At 43.2% G+C, this 20,476-nt stretch overlaps 1 protein-coding gene across 1 annotated transcript in view; it reads right to left on the bottom strand.

The window, feature by feature from the left end:
- CWC27 (CWC27 spliceosome associated cyclophilin) overlaps window positions 1-20,476 on the bottom strand; it is a 365,379-nt gene that overhangs the window by 174,376 nt on the left and 170,527 nt on the right. Inside the window, exon 11 of the mRNA XM_030193180.1 lies at window positions 1,394-1,497. Within this exon, the coding sequence (XP_030049040.1) occupies window positions 1,394-1,497 (104 nt within the window). The remainder of the gene's footprint in view (window positions 1-1,393; window positions 1,498-20,476) is intronic.

The following is a 20,476-nucleotide window of genomic DNA, read 5'->3' as shown; positions in this document are numbered from 1 at the left end:
GCTCGCTGGCCGTGGCAAACCCTACGCCAGCTCGGAGCTGGCATTAGGGTTTGCAGACCATTGGGGAGGAATGGTGAGCCCTGTACAGCATGCACTTGCATGCTAGCAAGCCCCCTTTTCTCCCAATGCAGTAACCCCTCCCCCCCAGAGGAACCGACGATCCGACCGATGACCCCCCCTCCCCCCAGAACTGACAACCCGACCGATAACCCCCCCTCCCCCCCAGCATTCGTAAGAAAGCCCTGGTAGCCCAGTGGGCCGCAGTCAATCCCCCCACTTCCCTATGGTGTGAAGCCCCGCCCAGTGCATCCCAGGATACACTGGGCAGGGCTGGGCGCCGCCATTTTGCAAGCAGCGCTGAAGGAAGAGAAGGGAGGACACCTCCCTCCTCCAACCTAAGGCAGGGGGTGGGGAGATTGACTGCGGCCCACTGGGCCACCAGGGAATTCTTACAAATGCTGGGGGGGGGGGGGGGGGGGGGGCTGAGACCCACCGGATCTCCAGCCCCCCTAAACCTGTGTCGGGGGGGGGGGGGGGGGGCAGAGGTCTGTTGGACCTTCAGTCCCCTTTTTGCCTTGCTTGGGGCAGGAGTAGTTGGGGTCTGGTGGTCCCATGGACCTCCAGCCCCTGTGTTTGACAGGTCTGGGTTTTTGACAGCCCAGACCTATCAAACAAGTGCAGAAGGACTATGCCTAAGCGCATGCTCATGCACAATCCTCCCGCACTTCTACTCCATGATCAGAAAGAACTGCGTGCTTAAATTTGCATACAGTTATCTCTGATCATAGGTGCGGTAAAGCCCAGTGCTGTTCCAGCGCTATTTTTAGAGCGCTGTTTGGAACAGCGCGGGGCATTTGATCATCTCTGCCTTCCAGTTTGCTGCACCTTTTGCTTAGAATAAACTTCTCTAGTTTAGTTCATCACGCTCTGTTTCTCTAGTTTAGTTCATCATGCTCTGTTTCTGGCTTTATTCAAATCCAGTTTAAAAACTGTTTTTCCAGACCACATTAGTGATTTTAACCAATTTCTTAATAAATCAAATTCCTAAACGTCATTCATTCTGTATCTTTGTCGTGACTAGACTCCAAACTTTATATACAAGAAATTAAGGGGGTAAATAGGTGATAAGCAACTTTGTGTTCATGATAGAAATCCATGTGTGAGGGAGAACAGAATTTAGAGCGTCTCATCTTCTACTTCCTATTCATTTGCTTCTTTGATCATACAACCTATAATAGTCTGTATCAGTTGCGCAGTTGTCTCATAGAAGTAAATCAAAGTAACCATGGATAGGACTTAAATGGTAATATAAGAGCCCCCAAAGTCACTGGAACCTACCATATTATGAAGAAATACACATTTATCACCTGCTTTTGCCAGGATGAGATCTTACCTTCAATTATTTTTTCTGTTTGTTTTGTGTCATTTTCTTCCTTTTTATGCTTTGCTGCTATTAATTCACGTTTCAGCTGTCGCACTTCTTTCCGCAATTCTTCGCTAAAAAAGAGAAATGTTCATATGAGTGCACAACATGCAGAAAATGTGCATTCATTATAAAAATGATAAAATGTGACAAATGAGAGCATTTTCACTTTTTGTACCTTTAAACAAAGCAAATGAAATGGAAGGCACTGGGTATGTTTCTTTTTCTTTCATGGTAGCCATATCTAGCAATTGGAAGAATTTCTTTTGTAGCATCACCAATATAGAATGTTTGGGGAAGCCTACCCATGTCTCATTTCTCCCAAATCCTATGTATGATATCAGCAGCTCAACAGGAAATGGAAGGGAAGAGCAATCATGAACCTTTAAGCTGAGAGAACGCTAGTGGCATCAGAAAATCAGTTTGCTGAAGTCCAAAAGGCAATGACCAGGGGCCAATCTTTACATTTATGTACACCATACTTATCACCTACAGCCCCCTGTCCTCTCCCAGGAGGTCCAATCCTAGCTGACACCAGAAGAGCACAGCTAGTGGTGCATCAGGCCTATTGCTTCTCTAACCCGCACTTCACTTTACTAGTGTCTCTTCTGCTCACAACCCAGATCAGCTATTTTACCTGCCTTGTGCTCTGCAAATTTTTACAAAGAAAAGGGTCCAAAACGTCCACAAACAAGCCAAAGGGAAAGTACACAAGCGTGGAAGAAAACCAAGTCCAGAAGACCAGTCCTGAAACCCAAGTGGTAAGAGCACCAAAAAATACAGTTTATTTGGACCCTACACGGTCCGTGTTTTGGCTGTAAAGCCTTCCTCAGGGGTCAATAATACGGAATCCAATCCCAAGTTACGGCCAACACCACCTCGGCCTCTTCAGCAATCGCCTCGGGCCCGAACCTTCCCAGCAGTCCTATGTTACGATGGCCATTATATTTTTCTAGTTGTGTTAGTCCCAGTCTCCCTTTTCTGCTTTCATCTAGCTCTCCTTCCAAATTCGGCTATCCATTTGCCATTTCTTCTTTCTTCTTCTGCCTATTTCTATTGCTCCACTACCTCTGTCTCTCATCTTGAGCTTGCCCTTTTAGCCTCTTGCTGCATTTCTTTCTTTTCTGCCTCTCTATTCACTCAAATTTCACCCCTTCTTCTCACCCTCCATTCCTGTTTCACTTTTTACTACCAGCTTTCCATCTACTTGTTACCTCCTTCCTAGCCCATCTTCACACTCTTCCCCTAAACTTCCTCCTCCCTGACCATCACCAACTCCCCCTTTTCACTCTCTGTACCCACTCCCTTCCAAGCCCTTATCTACATCCTCTGCCTCTTGTCCCCTCACCGACTGTATTCTTTCCACATCAGCCATCTCCTTCCTACTTTCAGTCACAGCCAGTCTCTAATTACCCTCTTTCATTACCTCCCCAGCTCTATGTGAATTCTCCTTTCACTCAGCTTTGCCAATCCATTCCCCGGCCTCAACCACATGATTCCAGCATACCCAGAATTTCTCCTTCAAGTATCATCTTCTCTCTCTCTCTCCTCCCCATCCCTCCAGTATCTTACCTTTTCATCATGCATACTACATCTAGCATCCTGTTATTAACTTGTATCCTGGGATCCCCTTGGAACTTCACCTACCTTCCTCTGCTTCTCATCCCCTGACCAACCCCAGCTCCTTCAGTCACTTATCCCCTCTCCACCTCACATCCTCTTATGTCTCACCCCTTATCCAGGCTTCCATTTCAATTTTTATTATCCCCATTTCCTCCCTTTCTCAACTGTCACCGTCACCTTCTCGCCCCTTCTCAAGCATCCACTGCTCCTGTTTTTCACCCACCAGATCCTTCCTCCTAACCCTGGCCTCAGCATCTGTCCTCTTCTCTCACCTGTTCAGCTGAGTACTACAATTCCCTGAAGAGTGGTGAGAGTTTGTTCACCTGTTGCTCACCTGGTTCTGGCTACTAGTACAGTGTGGTTCTGAAATGCATAAACAGATACTTCTCCTACCTTGGAATCGAAAGGTCACCTGGAAAGAAAGTATAACCTTGGTGAGGCAGGAAGTGATCTTGCAGTCAGGACTGGCCTTCCCAGTGATGGAATATCGTCTTGTACCAAGAATGTGTTTCTAGGTGCATGTGCTTAAGAGGGAAGGATTAGGATGTCTGTTATAGCTAACAATTCAATCATGATGCACATAAATAGCTGGGTAGGCAACAGGATTGCTTATTAACCTGCCTGTCTGGTGGTGGACTTCCCCCACTACTTAGATAGGATTTTAACAGTGTAGGGAAGGAGCCAGCTGTCTTGGCACATGCAGTTATGAACATATGAGAGTACAGGAGGTAGCGGCAGCTGTACAGGGCCCCACACTTAACTATGTTAGCTTTGCATTTGATGGCTGACCAAAAGTTAAAGCTTCTTTTCCCTTTCCCTCTCCTTCTCTCTCCCTTCCCCTTGGGAATCATGCTCCTAAGTACTAATGTTCTATACTCCTTCCACCACACTGCCAGCCAGAACTTACAGCTCCTCCATCCTTTTCAACAATTAAAAAAATTATGTTTAAATAAATAAATCCCTGACATCTCATTTGAAATCTTAAGTCCCTGGCAAGGCAGCCCCACAATATTGGTCCGCAAGGGTCCTACAATTGCTAAGCCTAGCCCCTGCCTGGAGAGAAATTCTGAAAGCCAAATTTAGGCTTCTATATAGAAAGTTGAAATCCAGAACCTCCAGGGTAGCATTCTTAGCAAAGCTCCCTATTCCATATCCAGGACACAGAAGGCAGGCAGAGCTCCAGAGTCTCAATGCTTAGACTAGTGGAGGGAAGAGGGATTTTGATGTAACAACTGGGCCATGTCTGGGGGGGGGGGGGGGGGGGGGGAGGTTATTTCAAAAGGATGGGCTCCACTTTAACTGGGGTGGAACTAGGATGTTGGCACTGATGTTAAAAATGAACAAAACAAAAAAAAAAGACAGAGCAGCTTTTAAACTACAACCTGGGGAAAACTGATAATCACTCAGGAGTTCATGAAACAAGAGTAAGGTATCTTCAAGACATACTTGCAAAATGCTGACCTTAAAATTTTCCTAATACAGAGATTATGATAAAATCTAAAGTAACCCAGAAGATTTTGAATAAAGGACAGAATACCCCATTAACTGCAATTTTTTGTCTATTTGTGAATGTCTATATTTGAATGCCACAAGTCTAAAAACAACACGGGAGTAGAGAAGTAAATTAGGAGTCAGACATAATAGTTATCTCAGAGACCTTGTGGAAGGAGGACAACCAATGGGATAAACTGATACCAAGGTACAAATTGTATATTGAAACGACAGGTTGGATTAAATTGGTAGAGGGGTGGCACTATAAAGGCAAGTCTATAAACTAGGTGCTACAATTTACACACGTTACTCGCAAAAATGTTTAGACTTCTAGCATATATGCAAGCACATAAGTGGGTATATGGCAGTATATCACCTTAATTGTATTCTGTAAATTCACCCCTATAGTGGATAGCTCATACACATGGGGGGAGGGGGCACAGGCATTTAATTTACAGACTGCTGTAAATTACAAGTGTCACTGCCACAATTAGATACTCATCACCTAGCATCAGTATAGGTGCCTAGAAGTTAGGCACACTAATTCAGGGTTTTGTTAGTATTCTGTTACGGAACCTAAGCACCTTGATTCCATCACAAAATATACTCCTACTGCACTGCCTTGGGGCACCTAAATGGTGGCACATAGTTATAAAATTACCTCATATACGTTAGGATGGCATAGAATCAAACAGGATAAAAGTTCTGAAGGTAACGAAATGAAATGGGAAATCTTTATGGATAAAAATTACATGTGTGATGGGGAGTAGCATATTGATGGGATTATACTATTGTCCACCTGGACAGAATGAAGAGGTGGACAGTGAAATGCTATCTTTGGTAACATAGTAATAATGAGCAATTTCAACTACTCCAATAATGATTGGGTAAATGTCTACTGGGACATGCCAGGGAAATATAATTTTGAGATGCCATAAACACTTCATGGACCAGTTGGTCCAGGAACCAACTTTAGATCTAATCTTTAGTAGTATGCATGACCTGGTACAGGACTTGGTGAAACTTCTAGGCAATAGCGATTACAACAAAGGCAATTTTATCAGGAGAAGCCTAGGTTATGAGGGCAGTTTATAGGCCTTACTTAGGGACTATTTTACAGAAAAAAAAAACCCCAAAACCAAATAAACAAAAACAACCCCCCCCCCCCCCAACACACATGGGGCATATGTATCATTATAAGATATTAGAAATACTAATAAATAGCACAACTGATGTCTAGGTTGCAGGTAGGGCCATTTATAGGTTGACAGAAGATGTAAATGCCTTCACCTAGACTATTTAAGCACATGCATACATTAAAATATTTTATAATCTACACATGTACTTGCAAACTCTACTTTTCTACATGCCTACCAGTAGAGTACACATTGTCTTTTCAACATGTGTATTTTTACACCAACAGGAATTTGATGACAGGCCATTTATGCTTATAAGTGGTGTAATACCCTGAGCAATGATTAAAGGTGGGCTGGTGGAACAACTCAGCTGGACAACAGGATAAAAGCAAAAAGAAGTATTTATTTATCCAAATCCTGAGGCCTGTTACTTAATAGGGCCACGAGCATAAGTTGGAAAATGTTCCTCCATTCAATAAACAGTCTCAAGAGGCCTTTGGCTGATAGGCCCAAACAGTCTGTGGCTGGTGGGGCTGCCACACCCCAAAGACAGCCTGTAAAAGTTCTTGGTTCTTCTCAAAGCCCCAGGTCTGGCTTCATCCAGACCTCAAAACAGAACTTGCAAGTCTCACTCAAATAGCAAAAGTGGCCTACCTCAACCAGTAATATATAGGCAGTAACAAATATAAATCGCTTGCTGGGGACCGCACATCTAAATCCACTTCATCAGTCCCAAATATTATTTTTCTCCCACCACATTACTTAGCGTAATTTTTCATATCAACCTGGGCATGATTACTGTACATCAGTAGAGGAACCCTTACACAATAGGGCAGCTTCTCTCCTCTTAGGGCCTCTGTATTGGGGCCTCCCTGACCTATTCAGCTTCAGGGCTTTTAGCTCCATCCTGACCTGAGCCCCACCCCTCTGACTCAGCACTGCCTCAGCAGACTAGTACCCCCTGCTGCGAGGCTGAACTGCATCATCCATGAGAGAGTGCTCTTCATTATACTATCCACTCCCTCACATACCCTCCCCCTCAAATCAACCCTACCAGATTGAGCACTTGCCACTACCTGGGGTACCCCACCTAGGGGTGGAGGGTAGCACTCAAAATAGGGTATCTGGGGCTCCTACTAACACCCTGGGACCACCAAGCTGTCCTCAGGACAAACCCAGACACCCATCCCAGACAGGCACCATTCCTGTCTACAAGTGGACAGGGCACACACAATAAGCACAGCAGCCATTGGACCCAGTCACACAAATGGCCTTGCTGTATCAGAACTCAGCTCAGGGGACAGCCACTTCCTGCAGTGATGTGTGTCCTTCTCTCTCCAGCATTGCTGTCATCTCCCTGATATACCTTACATCATGAAATCATTCCATGAATCAGCCTATGGAGTGTCAGACCGACCATCCTTTTCAGTATCCATCAGGTTACATCCTTCCTGATCTGATACTCCAACTGTACACATCATATTCGGCTCATGGGGTTCCAACCCCCAGTGCACTTATCTGTATGTTATTTTGTACACCCAGGTACAAATCAAGGTAGGGTATACACAAAAAGTAGCACATATGAGTTTATCTTGTTGGGCAGACTGGATGGACCGTGCAGGTCTTTTTCTGCCGTCATCTACTATGTTACCGCTAAGAATGGAAGATTTTGCGGCACAGAATTTTGTAAAATAAATAAATAAGCTCTAACTGCTCCTGCACTGTCTGGTTAGAGCAGGGGCAGTCTGAAGGTGCTGCTTGGGTGGAGCCTAGGCAAAGCCGGTATTTAACTGGTTAGTGGTGATAGTTGAGACTGGTATCTAGTTATGTAAACAGCTAAAGTTAGGACAGCAAAAAGGCTGAATACTGGCTGATGCCTGGTTAACTTCTGAGTAGCTGCATCAGGCTTACTGGTATTCCCTCTCCCATTCCCTACAATAGAAAGTTTGGCAGACTCCCTGCTTAACCCCCTCCCATCCCCATAGGCTCTCTCTCACCAGGACTAGCTTGTAGCTTCATGGTGGTCTGGAGGTTTCATTCGGGTAGGAGTGATACCCACTCACTTCCACCTGTTGTGGCTCCTTTCACAAAACAGCCACTGCGACTGCACTGCAGGCTGAATATTGACCAGATATGTCTGTAATAGAAACATGATGGCAGATAAAGGCCATATGACCCATCCAGTCTGCCCATCCTCTGTAACCCCTAATTTTTCCTGTTCCTAAGCGATCCCACATACTCATCCCATGCCTTTTTAAATTCTGGAACAGACCTCGACTCCACCACCTCCACCGGGAGGCCATTCCACGCCTCCACCACCCTTTTTGTGAAATAATACTTCCTTAGGTTACTCCTAAGCCTATTCCCTCTTAACTTTGTCGTATGCCCCCTCGTTGCAGAGCTCTCCTTCATTTGAAAAAGGCTCTCTTCCTGTACATAAATGCCCTTGAGATATTGAAATGTTTCTATTATGTCTCCTCTCTTCCAGCATATACATGTTGAGGTTCATAAGCCTGTCCCTATAAGTTTTGCATTCAAGACCGCTTACTAATTTCGTAGCCGCCCTCTGGACCGACTCCATCCTGTTCATATCTTTCCGTAGGTGCGGTCTCCAGAACTGCTTGCAGTACTCCAAATGCTTAAACAAATTCAATGCCTTCCGGTCTAACTGAAATTAAGTCTGAAGTCAGGGAGATCTTGGCATTTAAGACCAGGGTGGATCTTAGGCTTGTTTAATTCTAAATGAAGTTGGACGTTTATGTACTGGAGTATGAGTTATGGTCATAAACAGCAAATTTAGTTGGTATTCTACAGTGAAAGCTTTACATCTGCAGAATTTTAGAAGCTGATTATTGAGAGGTAGAGTTGAGATGGCAACACTAGTCTGACCTGTGTTTGCTGATTTTCTTCCGTTGATATTTACTTAAGTGCAAATGCCCAGGGAAAAACTGGGCTAACCTTTCTCCAAGCCCAGAGTTTCTATGCCTTTCACAGGACCAATTCATTCATTTGTGTGGCGAACAGGAGAGCCAGAACTGGGAGTGAAACACTCACTTGAGAGCTCCACGGAAGCAGGAGCTATAGTAATCTCTCCTGGATAAGACACCTTTGTTAACCTTGAAATTAAGGCACCCACCTCCTCAGGTGCTTTTTGATAGCTTTGTTGCTGCTTCAGAGGACAGAGGAGGTGGTAAAACCTGAGTAAGTCTCTTCCTAGAAATGCGGCGAGAAGCAGCATAAGCTCCTGTTGGCACTTTGGAGCTGGGAAGTACTTCTGAGTCCACTGCAGGAGGAAATATGGTGGCTGTTGTGCCAGGTATATCCTCTTTGCAGTCTACAGATGAAGTAACCTCAGGAGTTAAGATACCTCAATTTCATCTTCATCGTCCTGCTCAAGTTACACTCTAAGACACATGTTTACTAAGTGGCACTATGGGCACATTAGCGGTTTTAACGCTCGTAAATGGTTTACGCACATTAAACGCTAATGCACCCATAAAAATGTATAGGCGCATTAGCATTTAACACACCTTAAATTTACAGGTGCATTAAAAATGCTAACACACCTTAGTAAACATACCCCTAGGTCATCTGGGACACACTGAGTGAACTCGGTAAGCTGCTTATTCCTCATATTAATGCTTTGGCCCAAGAAATAAAGAGAGTTGAGAGCAAAGTTGATAAACGTACTCTGGATTTAACACATATTTCAACTAAAGTTGATCAGGTTGAGAAAGATCTTATGAAGGATTCAATGAATATTAGGACGAAAGTAGAAATTCTGGAAAATATGATTAAAGCAGTGAACTTATGATTTTGGAAATTCCCTAAATTGCCTCATGTTTCAGCTCGAGAGATGTTGAAGAGACATACATTTGAAGTGTCACAGGTGTCATCTCAGTTATTACCACCAGTAGTTTCAATATACTATCTGCCAACTGGAAAGAAACAAAGCTAACAGTTACAGACTGATGTCCTATGGAGATGGATGCTTTGGATGTTTCTGACATGCTATTATATTGGTTATATTCGTTCTGGTTACAGGTAAGTTGTTTTTGTAAACATCGTTTTTTAAACATTTCCTGATGTTACAAGGGAAACACAGAAAAGAAGGAAAGAATTTCTTTTATTGAAGACTGGAGTTCTGCATTTGGGAGCATTATTATTTTTAAAGTTCACATGCAAATGTATGATTAAGTACCAGTTGGTGCGTTATATCTTCTTTGAAGCTACCCATCTGACATGTTTCATAACTTTGAAGCAACCTCTTTGTTGCTCATTCTCCTCCTGTAATTTGGTCAAGATGAAGGTTAGCCTTATTTATGTTAGTAGCCATTCTATTTGTTTTGGCTAGATAATGTTTGCCTTATGGAGATGTTTATATTTTTTGGTAAATTGCTTAAAATCTGCCTTCCCCAACTTAGTAGATTTCAGTGAAAAAGTGAGAAGAGTGTATTGTCCTTTTTATATATGGATATGGGTTATTTTCCTGATCACTTTTCCTTTTCTATACAAGTGTAATTATTGGATGTATACTGAAAATTGATATAAAAAAAATCAGCATCTGAGCTTTTTCTGTAGTAGCTCCACTTTAGTGGCATGATCTTTCCATAGGAGCTGTAAATGAAGGGCATGGACATGCAGGTTTGAAAAATACTGAAGACTTACATATTTGGGTTGAGGTCCAGGTGTGGTGGACTGGTTGGTGGTTTGGTTGATGGACTAGTTGAGTTGATTGCAGTTATAAGGATGGGCATTTTTGTTGTTGTGTGATGTGCATTTGTTGGAAGTGGTAAGGTATAAATAGAACTGACTATGCAAATAAACAGTATGTCTGGATGTATCTCAAGTTGAGCTATTAGGTAGCATCATGATGGTTGGAGTCCCTCATCCAATTCAAATGTACAGTTTCAGAGTATATAATTATGTGTACTATTATGTTCTTCACCTTTATATAGAAATAACAGAATTTATGATCATATGGCAGCTTAAAATGTTTTGACAGTTTGAAAGAAGCTCATGCATTAATATGCTATGCCCTCATGTCTTATAGCCACACTTCAATTGTGAAATCTTGAAATATTGTTGCAGTGTTCTTAGCTAGTAGCTTATGTTTCTTGCCCTTAAGGCAGTGCCACCTATCTTACTCTGACTGACATTAGTGCATGTCCTACAATAAAACTTGACTAACGATTTCATGCTGTGTCATGCAAAAACAGTAGGTGTGCCCCAGAATTGCATTATGTCAAAGCTAGATTCTTTGTACAAAACGATGGTTTCTTTTAAGACAGGACAGTTGAAGAGCAATAATAAATAAGCATAAATATTTGTTCTGAGAGATTTTGGCAATACACTTACAATAGAAGAACTCAGCAATTGAGTTGTGGCAAAAACATAACCTGTTCTCTTTGTTTCTTTGCAACAATGATGCCCAAACAATAGTACCAGTTGTTTATGCAAACGACAAGGTTACTACAGGAGCTTTATCTTAACATCGCGGCTGTAATTTTCGACAGACACACTCATTTTTGAAGAACCTGTTCATCTCTTGAAGCATTGGACTTGTACATTTTGCATACTTCATAATTAAACACTGACCCCTGAGGCAGGCGTTGTTTAGCGCCGAAACACGGCCCGTGTCAGGCCACCTGTTAATAAAGGACTCCTGTTGTCTCAGTCTTGAAGGCCCAGTGTTGCTTTTTTGTTTGGAAAGTTCATAGACCACCATATACTATGATTATTGTAACCTGCTTCTCACCGGCCTCCCTCTTATCCATCTCTCTCCCCTTCAATCAGTCCAAAACTTTGCTGCGCGACTCATTTTCCGCCAAAGCCGCTATGCTCACATTAGCCCTCTCCTTAAGTCACTTCACTGGCTCCCTATCCGTTTCCGCATTCAATTCAAACTTTTCTTATTGACCTATAAGTGCATTCACTCTGCCGTTCCCCAGTATCTCTCTCCACTCTTGTCATACTCCGTTCTCTTGATAAATCTCTCTTATCTGTCCCCTTCTGCTCTTCTGCTAATTGCAGACTCCGTTCCTTTTATCTTGCTGCACCTCACGCCTGGAATAGACTTCCCGAGCCTGTACGTCTAGCCCCCTCTTTGGCCGTTTTCAAGTCCAAACTTAAAGCCCACCTCTTTACCACTGCTTTTGACTCCTAACCCTCACTTGCCCTGTCCTTTTATCCTCACCTCTTTATTCCCTTACCCTTAATTGTTTTGTCTGTCTGCCTGTCTTATCTAGATTGTAAGCTCTTTGAGCGGGGGCTGTCTTTTTGTGTATGGTGTACAGCGCTGCGTATGCCTTGTAGTGCTATAGAAATAAGTAGTAGTAGTATATACAAATCTTTTAATGAAATAGAACTTCCTAAAAATGCAATTTATTCTCCATAACATTCCAGCACATTTGATGAAGCCTCAGTACACCAGTTTGTTTTTTCTGTCACATCACAAAGCAAAGCTCCTTCACTTAAAACCATATAAATACACAAAAAGACCATACCACTTATCCAATCTGCCCATCCAAACCAAAAGCCCAGCCTCTATAACCCCCTCTTCTCCCTCAGAAATCCTTAAGTGTTTGTTCCATGCTTTCTTGAATGCTGATGCTGTCCTTTTCTCTACCATGACCACTGGGTGGCCCTTCCATGTGTCTACAACATTTTCTGTAAATACTATTTCCCTAGATTACTACAATCTTTCACCCTCATTTTCTGACCCCTTGAAAAGGGTCTTTTGGACCATCTCCACCAGTGTATTTCTTTTTGAACAAAAGTGACAACTTTTTCTCTGTTTCTTTATAGCTCTCCAAACAACAAATGTGTACCTATTATTGAAAGTTTGGTTTTTGAGGGTTTTACACCTTCTTTTCAGATGGTGTAAATTTGTGCATTGTCATTTGGATGCCATCGGGTCTGGTTTATAAAGGCACAATGGTGCCCCATAATCTATATATATAAAAGGCAACCCCAACGTTCTGAAGCCTCCACGGAAGTTGAGGCGCCCGAGATATCCGGTGTGCCCTGGAGTGTCTGCACCGCCCTCGCGTCAAAACGTCATGACGCGTCAAAACGTCATGACATCGAGGGCGGAGCTATTGACACTCGAGGGCCGAAACGGCCCACAGCGAACAAGGCAAGTAGCTTCGAGGGACGGAGGGAGGGGGCCCCTTGCTAGCGCCCGTTTCATTCCGTTCAGAAACGGGCATTTTTTCCTAGTGTCATCATAAAACAGACCTAAAATACGTACCTTTTTGGTTTTCTCAAATAGGTGTCCTGTTATAAAATCAAGCTTTTCTGTAGTGCTTTTTTATGCCAGAAAATTGGTGAAAATAGTATTTACAGACACACTAGGAAGGTATGGCTTAGAGTTTTCATGTTGTACTTCTCTCACAAACATAAGGATTCATTATTTGAAGCTTGGATTTTTGAAGGGTTTTTTTGTGTGACTGCCTATCTTATCTCTTTTTGGTCAGGCACATTTTAATAAAAATCCACACATAGCTGGCAACTCTGTCCACTCCACCCAAACTACACCCCTGGGAACACCTCCATGAAAATGCATGAAAACAAGAATACACTTTGAGGGGCATAATCGAACGCGAACGCCTATCTCCATGGGCGTTCATCTCCGAGAACGGGTTCGTGAAGGGGTGGGCCGAACCGTATTTTCAAAAAAATGGACGTTTTTGAGCTGGGTGTTTGTTTTTTTTAGCGATAATGGAAACTAAAAACGCCCAGCTCAAAAACGTCCTAATCCGAGCCATTTGGTCGTGGGAGGGGCCAGGATTGGTAGTACACTGGCCCCCCTGATATGCCAGGACACCAACTGGGCACCCCAGGTCAGTGCGGTGGACTTCAGAAAAAGCTCCCACATGCATAGCTCCCTTACCACGGGTGCTGAGCTCCCAACCCCCTCCCCCAAAACCCACTACCCACAAATGTACAACACTACCATAGCTCCTAGGGGTGAAGGGGGCACCTACATGTGGGTACAGTGGGTTTTGGAGGCCTCCTATTTACCAGCACAAGTGTTGCAGGTGGAGGGGATGGGCCTGGGTCCACCTGGCTGAAGTGCACTGCCGTACCCACTAAAAGTGCTCCAGGGACCTGCATACACACAGGCCTCTAGGTCTTGTTGCTGCTGTATAACACTGGCACACCAGTTGACACCTGAAGACTAATCTCTCCGAAAACGTCCTTTATTGGAATAAGCACGTTTACTCACAGTTAACTGCAGAGGTTGTGCCCCACTGGCAACGAGTCTCCCTAGTACTGAGATTAGCAGTAGGTACGAGCTGGCAGAATGCTGTACAATGCCCTCTTTCAGCCACATTCAAGGGAAGAACTAAGTTCTCTAACGTGGCTAACACAGGAAAGGGAACTAAAACTGGCTTACAAAAATGGCCACTACCGCATGGACTACAACAGGAAACACAACAGGGCACACTCTGACCCAGTAGGCAGGGGGAAAAGCACCATGGGAGAAGAGCCTACCAACTACCAACATCGTGAGACTGTAACACAAGCTAATGAAATCACAGAGCCCAATACCCTACACCCACCACAATGCAATGCTGATGTGACCCTGTAGTGCACCCGAGAGCCACATCTGACCCAGGGAAAGGCTGTGAGAGGATCGAACACATTCTGCTGTCATGGAGGTGGGTACAGCATTTGAGGCTGGCATACAGGCTGGGAAAAAAGTTTTTAAAGTGGGGTTTTTTTTAGTGGGAGGGGGTTAGTGACCACTGGGGGAGTCCGGGGAGGTCATCCCCGATTCCCTCCAGTGGTCATCTGGGCAGTTGGGGCACTCTTTTGGGACTTGTTCGTGAAAAAAAGGGTCCAAAAAAAGTGACCCAAAATCGCGGTAAAAACGCCTTTTTTTTTTTAAATTATCAGCTACAGACGCCCATCTCTCCTCAGCTGATAACCACGCCCCAGTCTCGCCTCCGACACGCCCCCGTCAACTTTATTCGTTTCCGCGACGGAGTGCAGTTGGAAATGCCCAAAATCGGCTTTCCGATTTGGGCGCCTTTGCGAGAAAAACGTCCATCTCCCGATTTGGGTCGAAATATAGGCGTTTTTCTCTTTCGATTATAAGTTGGTTTATGTGCTTATACTTTCTACAAGTGTATGTGGCCACATAATGAATACACTTTTCTGCATGTAAAACAGGCTTGGCTTGCAGAAAAAGCTTTATAAAATAACCCCTATAGTGTCCCTCAGGAACGTTATTGCACACAAACCTTGTTTTGCCTTCTGAAACTCACTTTCGTTTCATGAACTCAACTCTATGGTTTTGCTGCTGAATCCTACCACAGTATACAACGTGCAGATTTTCCCCATTTCTTATTTCAACATACTTCAGATGTTTTCCAAGCATATAACACATTACTTTTTATTTCACTATAAAAACAAAAAGTGTTTATTAGATGAACAAGCGCAAGATTTCTACTTTTATTTGCCCTGATTTCCTCATTAATCATAATGAAGTATGGCTGCATAAGTGCTTGAGTATATTTAAATGAAGTACAGTAATTTAACTACCTGCCCACAGTTGGAGACGATATACTCAGACCTTCCTAAAAGGACATCCTCTATCTGGTTCTTGATGCTGGGTCATTCAAGAAAATTATCCTGCACATTAAACTTGAGACATGCATAGTATGATGCATAATATTTATATTACGCTCACAGTACAATTAATCCATTACTGTACCCATGCTATTCAGTATTTTAGTGTTTTATTGTTTATGCTATCTTCATGCATAAAAGCTTATCAGTATCACCGACCTGGAAAGAAAAATCAGGGTTAAGAACAAAAGACTTATTTATCATATTTTCATTCATCTCTGTTCAACATAATGAAAAGAACTTCATATTCCCTTCCTTGACAGCAGCTATTCTTCACAAAATAACAGGTGACAGCTGAACAATTTGATCATTATGACAAATGTAATGCCACCCTCTTTCAAGGGATAATGTGCTTTGTAAACATAGCCTGCATTCAAGTCAAAAACAGTTTATTAAGTGTAGGATTATTTCTGAGTTCCTTTTTTTTCCATTATTTGCTTTACTACAATGTACACAAATACATATGAGATCACTTGCACCACTTGCCAAGTTTATAGTTACTATGATTATGTTTAAACTTTCCCCCCACTGTCTTGAATAAACTGTTAGTATCTGTGCATCAACAATTAATGCCTTAATAAGTATTGATTGGGTTAATACAACTAATTTTGTAAAAAAAAAATACTAAGGTACTATAATTATGTCAGAAACAGATTTTCAGATTATAAAATGATCCCAATTATAGGTGGTGTTCTCGTTGATCCTCCCTGTAGAGGGTAAAGCCAAGGCAGAGAAGCTTGCATCCTGGAGATGTATATGTGGCTGCACATATGGTGTCATCAAAAGCATTTTGGATTCCTGGACCATGGGATGCTGCTCTAAGGGCTGCTAAATAGAGATGATATCTATCAAAGAAGGGAAGAAGTGTTTTCAGCAGCAGACTGCTAACCCACTTAAGAGGGCTTTAAACTAGAATCACTGGGGCAGGATGATCAAAACTCTCAGCTAAGTATAAGCCCTCAGGTATGGGACGCATTAAATACCCCTACACAAATCGGAAAACAGAGTAACATCTGGAAAGTAGTATATACTAATGCCTGAAGCATGGGAAATAAGGTTTTAGATCTTGAGGCTCTGATGGAAGAGGCTGATTTGGATTTAGTTGAGATCACAGAGATATGGTTCACAGGAAACCAAGACTGGGAAGTAGTTATATCAGGCTATAATCTGTTCAGGAAAGACAGAGTAAGAAGAAAGGAAGGGGGAGTGGCATTATATGTTAAAGATAATATTAAAGCCACACAACCTGAGGACTTACAGGGTAAGGAAGAGGAACTGTGGGTCAATCTGGAAAGAGGAAATAGCAAATGTATTTACATTGGTGTGATATATAGGCCTCCTTCACAGACAGAAATGGACTGAGATTTAATTAAAGACATTCAAAATATAGTTGTGAAAGGGGAACTATTATTAATAGGTGATTTTAATATGTCAAATGTTGATTAGGGCATCCCTCTTGCAGGGTCTGTTAGAAGAAGGGAGATCCTAGATTCTGTACAGGAGGAACTATTCCAAGTGGGATGGGGCCATACTGGACTTAGTGCTTACTAACGGGGATAGTGTTTCTGATGTTATAGTTGGTGATCCGCTTCAATCCGGCTTTCGCCCCCTACACTCGACAGAAACGGCACTATCTAAAGTCTGCAATGACCTGTTCCTCGCCAAATCCAAAGGTCACTACTCCATCCTCATCCTCCTCGACCTATCCGCCGCTTTTGACACTGTCAATCACAACCTACTTCTTGACACACTGTCCTCCTTTGGGTTCCATGGCTCTGTCCTCTCCTGGTTCTCCTCTTATCTCTCCCATAGTACCTTCAGAGTACACTCTCATGGTTCGTCCTCCTCCCCTATCCCGCTCTCTGTTGAAGTTCCTCAGGGATCTGTCCTTGGGCCCCTCCTTTTTTCAATCTACACCTCTTCCTTAGGCTCCCTGATCTCATCTCATGGTTTCCACTATCATCTTTATGCTGATGACACTCAGCTGTATCTCTCCACGCCAGACATCACTGCGGAAACCCAGGCCAAAGTATCGGCCTGCTTATCTGACATTGCTGCCTGGATGTCCAACCGCCACCTGAAACAACATGGCCAAGACTGAACTTATTGTTTTCCCACCCAAACCCACTTTTCCTCTCCCTTCACTCTCTATCTCAGTTGATAACACCCTCATCATCCCCGTCTCATCTGCCCGCAACCTCGGTGTCATCTTTGACTCCTCCCTCTCCTTCTCTGTGCATATCCAGCAGATAGCCAAGACCTGTCGCTTCTTCCTCTACAACATTAGCAAAATTCGCCCCTTCCTCTCTGAGCACACCACCCGAACTCTCATCCACTCTCTCATTACCTCTCGCCTTGACTACTGCAACCTACTCCTCACCGGCCTCCCACTTAGCCACCTAGCCCCCCTTTAGTCCATCCAGAACTCTGCCGCACGTCTTATCTTCCACCTTGACCGATATACTCATATCACCCCTCTCCTCAAGTCACTTCATTGGCTTCCGATCAAGTACCGCATACAGTTCAAGCTTCTCCTAGTAACCTACAAATGACCTCGATCTGCAGCCCCTCCTTACCTCTCTACCCTCATCTCCCCTTACGTCCCTACCCGTAACCTCCGCACTCAAGACAAATCCCTCCTTTCAGTACCCTTCTCCACCACCGCCAACTCTAGGCTCCGCCCTTTCTGCCTCGCCTCACCCCATGCTTGGAACAAACTCCCTGAGCCCATACGCCAGGCCCCCTCCCTACCCATCTTCAAATCATTGCTCAAAGCCCACCTCTTCAATGTCGCTTTCGGCACCTAATCACAACACCTCTATTCAGGAAATCTAGACTACCCCAACTTGACATTTCGTCCTTTAGATTGTAAGCTCTTCTGAGCAGGGACCGTCCTTAGTTATTAATTTGTACAGCGCTGCGTAACCCTAGTAGCGCTCTAGAAATGCTAAGTAGTATTAGTAGTAGTAGTGATCGTTTGAAATCCAGTGATCACCAGAGGGTAAGGTTTAATGTTAAGATAGGTGTGGAGAGGGTTCATTCAAAAGTGAAGGTTCTACACTTCAACCAACAAACTTTATTCAAATGGCAGACCACCTCAAGGAATTGCTGTCTGGTTGGGAACATCTGGAAGAAGTTGGAAAGCTGTCAGCAAAACTGAAAAGAGGTATTGTAAGGGCAATATACCTTTTTGTATGGAAAATAAATAAAAGTAAGAGGAATAGGAGGCCACTTTGGTTCTCAAAAGTAATAGCTGAAAAGGTAAGGAAAAAGAGGTTAGCCTTTATAAACTACAGGAGATCACAGAAAGAGAAAGACAGGTGACAATACCTGAAAAAGCTAAGAGAAGCCAGTTGCATAGTCAGGAAAGCAAAGATTAAAATAGAAGAAAAAAAGACAATAGGGGTAAAATGGTGGGGACAAGAATTTTTTTTAGATATGTTAGTGATAGGAGGAAATGCAAAAGTGGCATTGAAAGGGGAGGGTTATGTAGAAGTGGCACTGCAAGTGGAGGATTATGCAGAAGTTGATAAAGATAAGGAGTATCTGTTTAACAAATATTTCTGTTCTGTGTTCATAGCTGAAGAGCTGGCAGCAAGACAGCAGAAGACAAATACAAATAGGAATGGAGGGTTGGTAGTCCCTGAATAATTTTCAGAGGACTGTGTTCGTGAATAGCTGGCTATACTAAAGATGGATAAAGCAACGGGGCTGGATGGCATGCATCAGAGGGTACTGAAGAAACGGGGAAATTCTAGTGGTTCTGCTGGCTGACCTTTTTAAAGTTTCTCTAGAGTCGTGGTCCTGGAGAGCTAGAGAAGAGCAGGTGTGGTCCCTTCTCTACAGAAGTGAAAGTAGGAAGGGGTTGGGAAATAGAGACCATAAGTCTGACTTCTGTGGTAAATAAATTAATGGAAATGATTTTGTAATCCAATGGATTACAGGACCTGAGGTAACATGTTTTCACCAGAGGCAGGTCTTATCAGACAAATCTGATTAATTTCTTTGACTAGGAGGCATATTTTCAAAGCACTTAGCCTTCCAAAGTTCCATAGAAACCTATGAAACTTTGGAAGGCTAAGTGCTTTGAAAATATGCCTCAAAGTGACCAGAAAGTTGGATTGAGGGAGAGCACTAGAAGTGGTGTATTTAGAGTTTAGCAAAGCCTTTGACATGGTTCCGTGTAGATGACAATAAATAAACTGAGTGCCTTCAGTATGGGCCCTAAAGTAATTGACTGGGTTAGGAACTGGTTGAGGGAAGGGCGACAGAGGGTAGTGGTAAATGGAACTCATTCTGAAGAAAAGGATGTTACAAATGGCGTGCCGCCAGGTTTGGTTCTAGGGCCGGTTCTTTTTAACATTTTTCTAAGTGATAATGCTAAAAATCTGCAATAGGGTATTTATTTATTTTATTTGTTACATTTGTATCCCACATTTTCTATCTTTTTGCAGGGTCAATGTGGCCTACATATTACAATTAACGGCGTTAGCCAATTCCGGTCTGAACAAATACAAGGTATGAATGAATACAAGGTGATATTGTGGTAGATAAGGTACATGTATAGTGGGTACAAATTGGGGGAAACTTAGAGAGGGAGAGGGGGAGGAAGAGTCAGGTAATGTCCATTACGGTCTTACATTGTGTCGCAGGTGTCCAGGTATTTTTATGTTGGGTCGGTGGGGTATGCTCTTCTGAACAGGTCTGTCTTTAGTGCTTTCGGAAATTTAGGTGGTGTAGCATAGTTTTTACTGTTTTTGGCAGTGCGTTCCATAGTTGTGCACTTAAGTAGGAAAAGCTGGATGCATAGGTGGATTTGTATTTGAGTCCTTTGTTGCTTGGGTAGTGGAGGTTTAGGTATGATCGTGCAGATTTTGTAGTGTTTCTGGTTGGCAGGTCAATAAGGTCTGTCATGTATCCAGGTGCCTTGCCGTAAATGATTTTGTGAACAGTTGTGCAGATTTTGAAAGTGATACGTTCTTTGATTGGTAGCCAATGCAGTTTTTCTCTGAGTGGTTTGGCGCTATCAAAATGCATTTTTCCAGATATAAGCCTGGCTGCTGTGTTTTGGGCGGTCTCAAGTTTTTTTTATGATTTGATCCTTGCATCCCGCATAGATTCCATTACAGTAGTCTGTGTGGCTTAGTACCATTGATTGTATCCG

The sequence above is a fragment of the Microcaecilia unicolor genome, chromosome 2 (genome assembly GCF_901765095.1).
Source record: "Microcaecilia unicolor chromosome 2, aMicUni1.1, whole genome shotgun sequence".
Taxonomy (NCBI): Eukaryota; Metazoa; Chordata; class Amphibia; order Gymnophiona; family Siphonopidae; genus Microcaecilia; species Microcaecilia unicolor.
The sequence above is the reverse complement of the archived record's forward strand: the minus strand, read 5'-3'. Positions and strand labels throughout refer to the sequence as shown.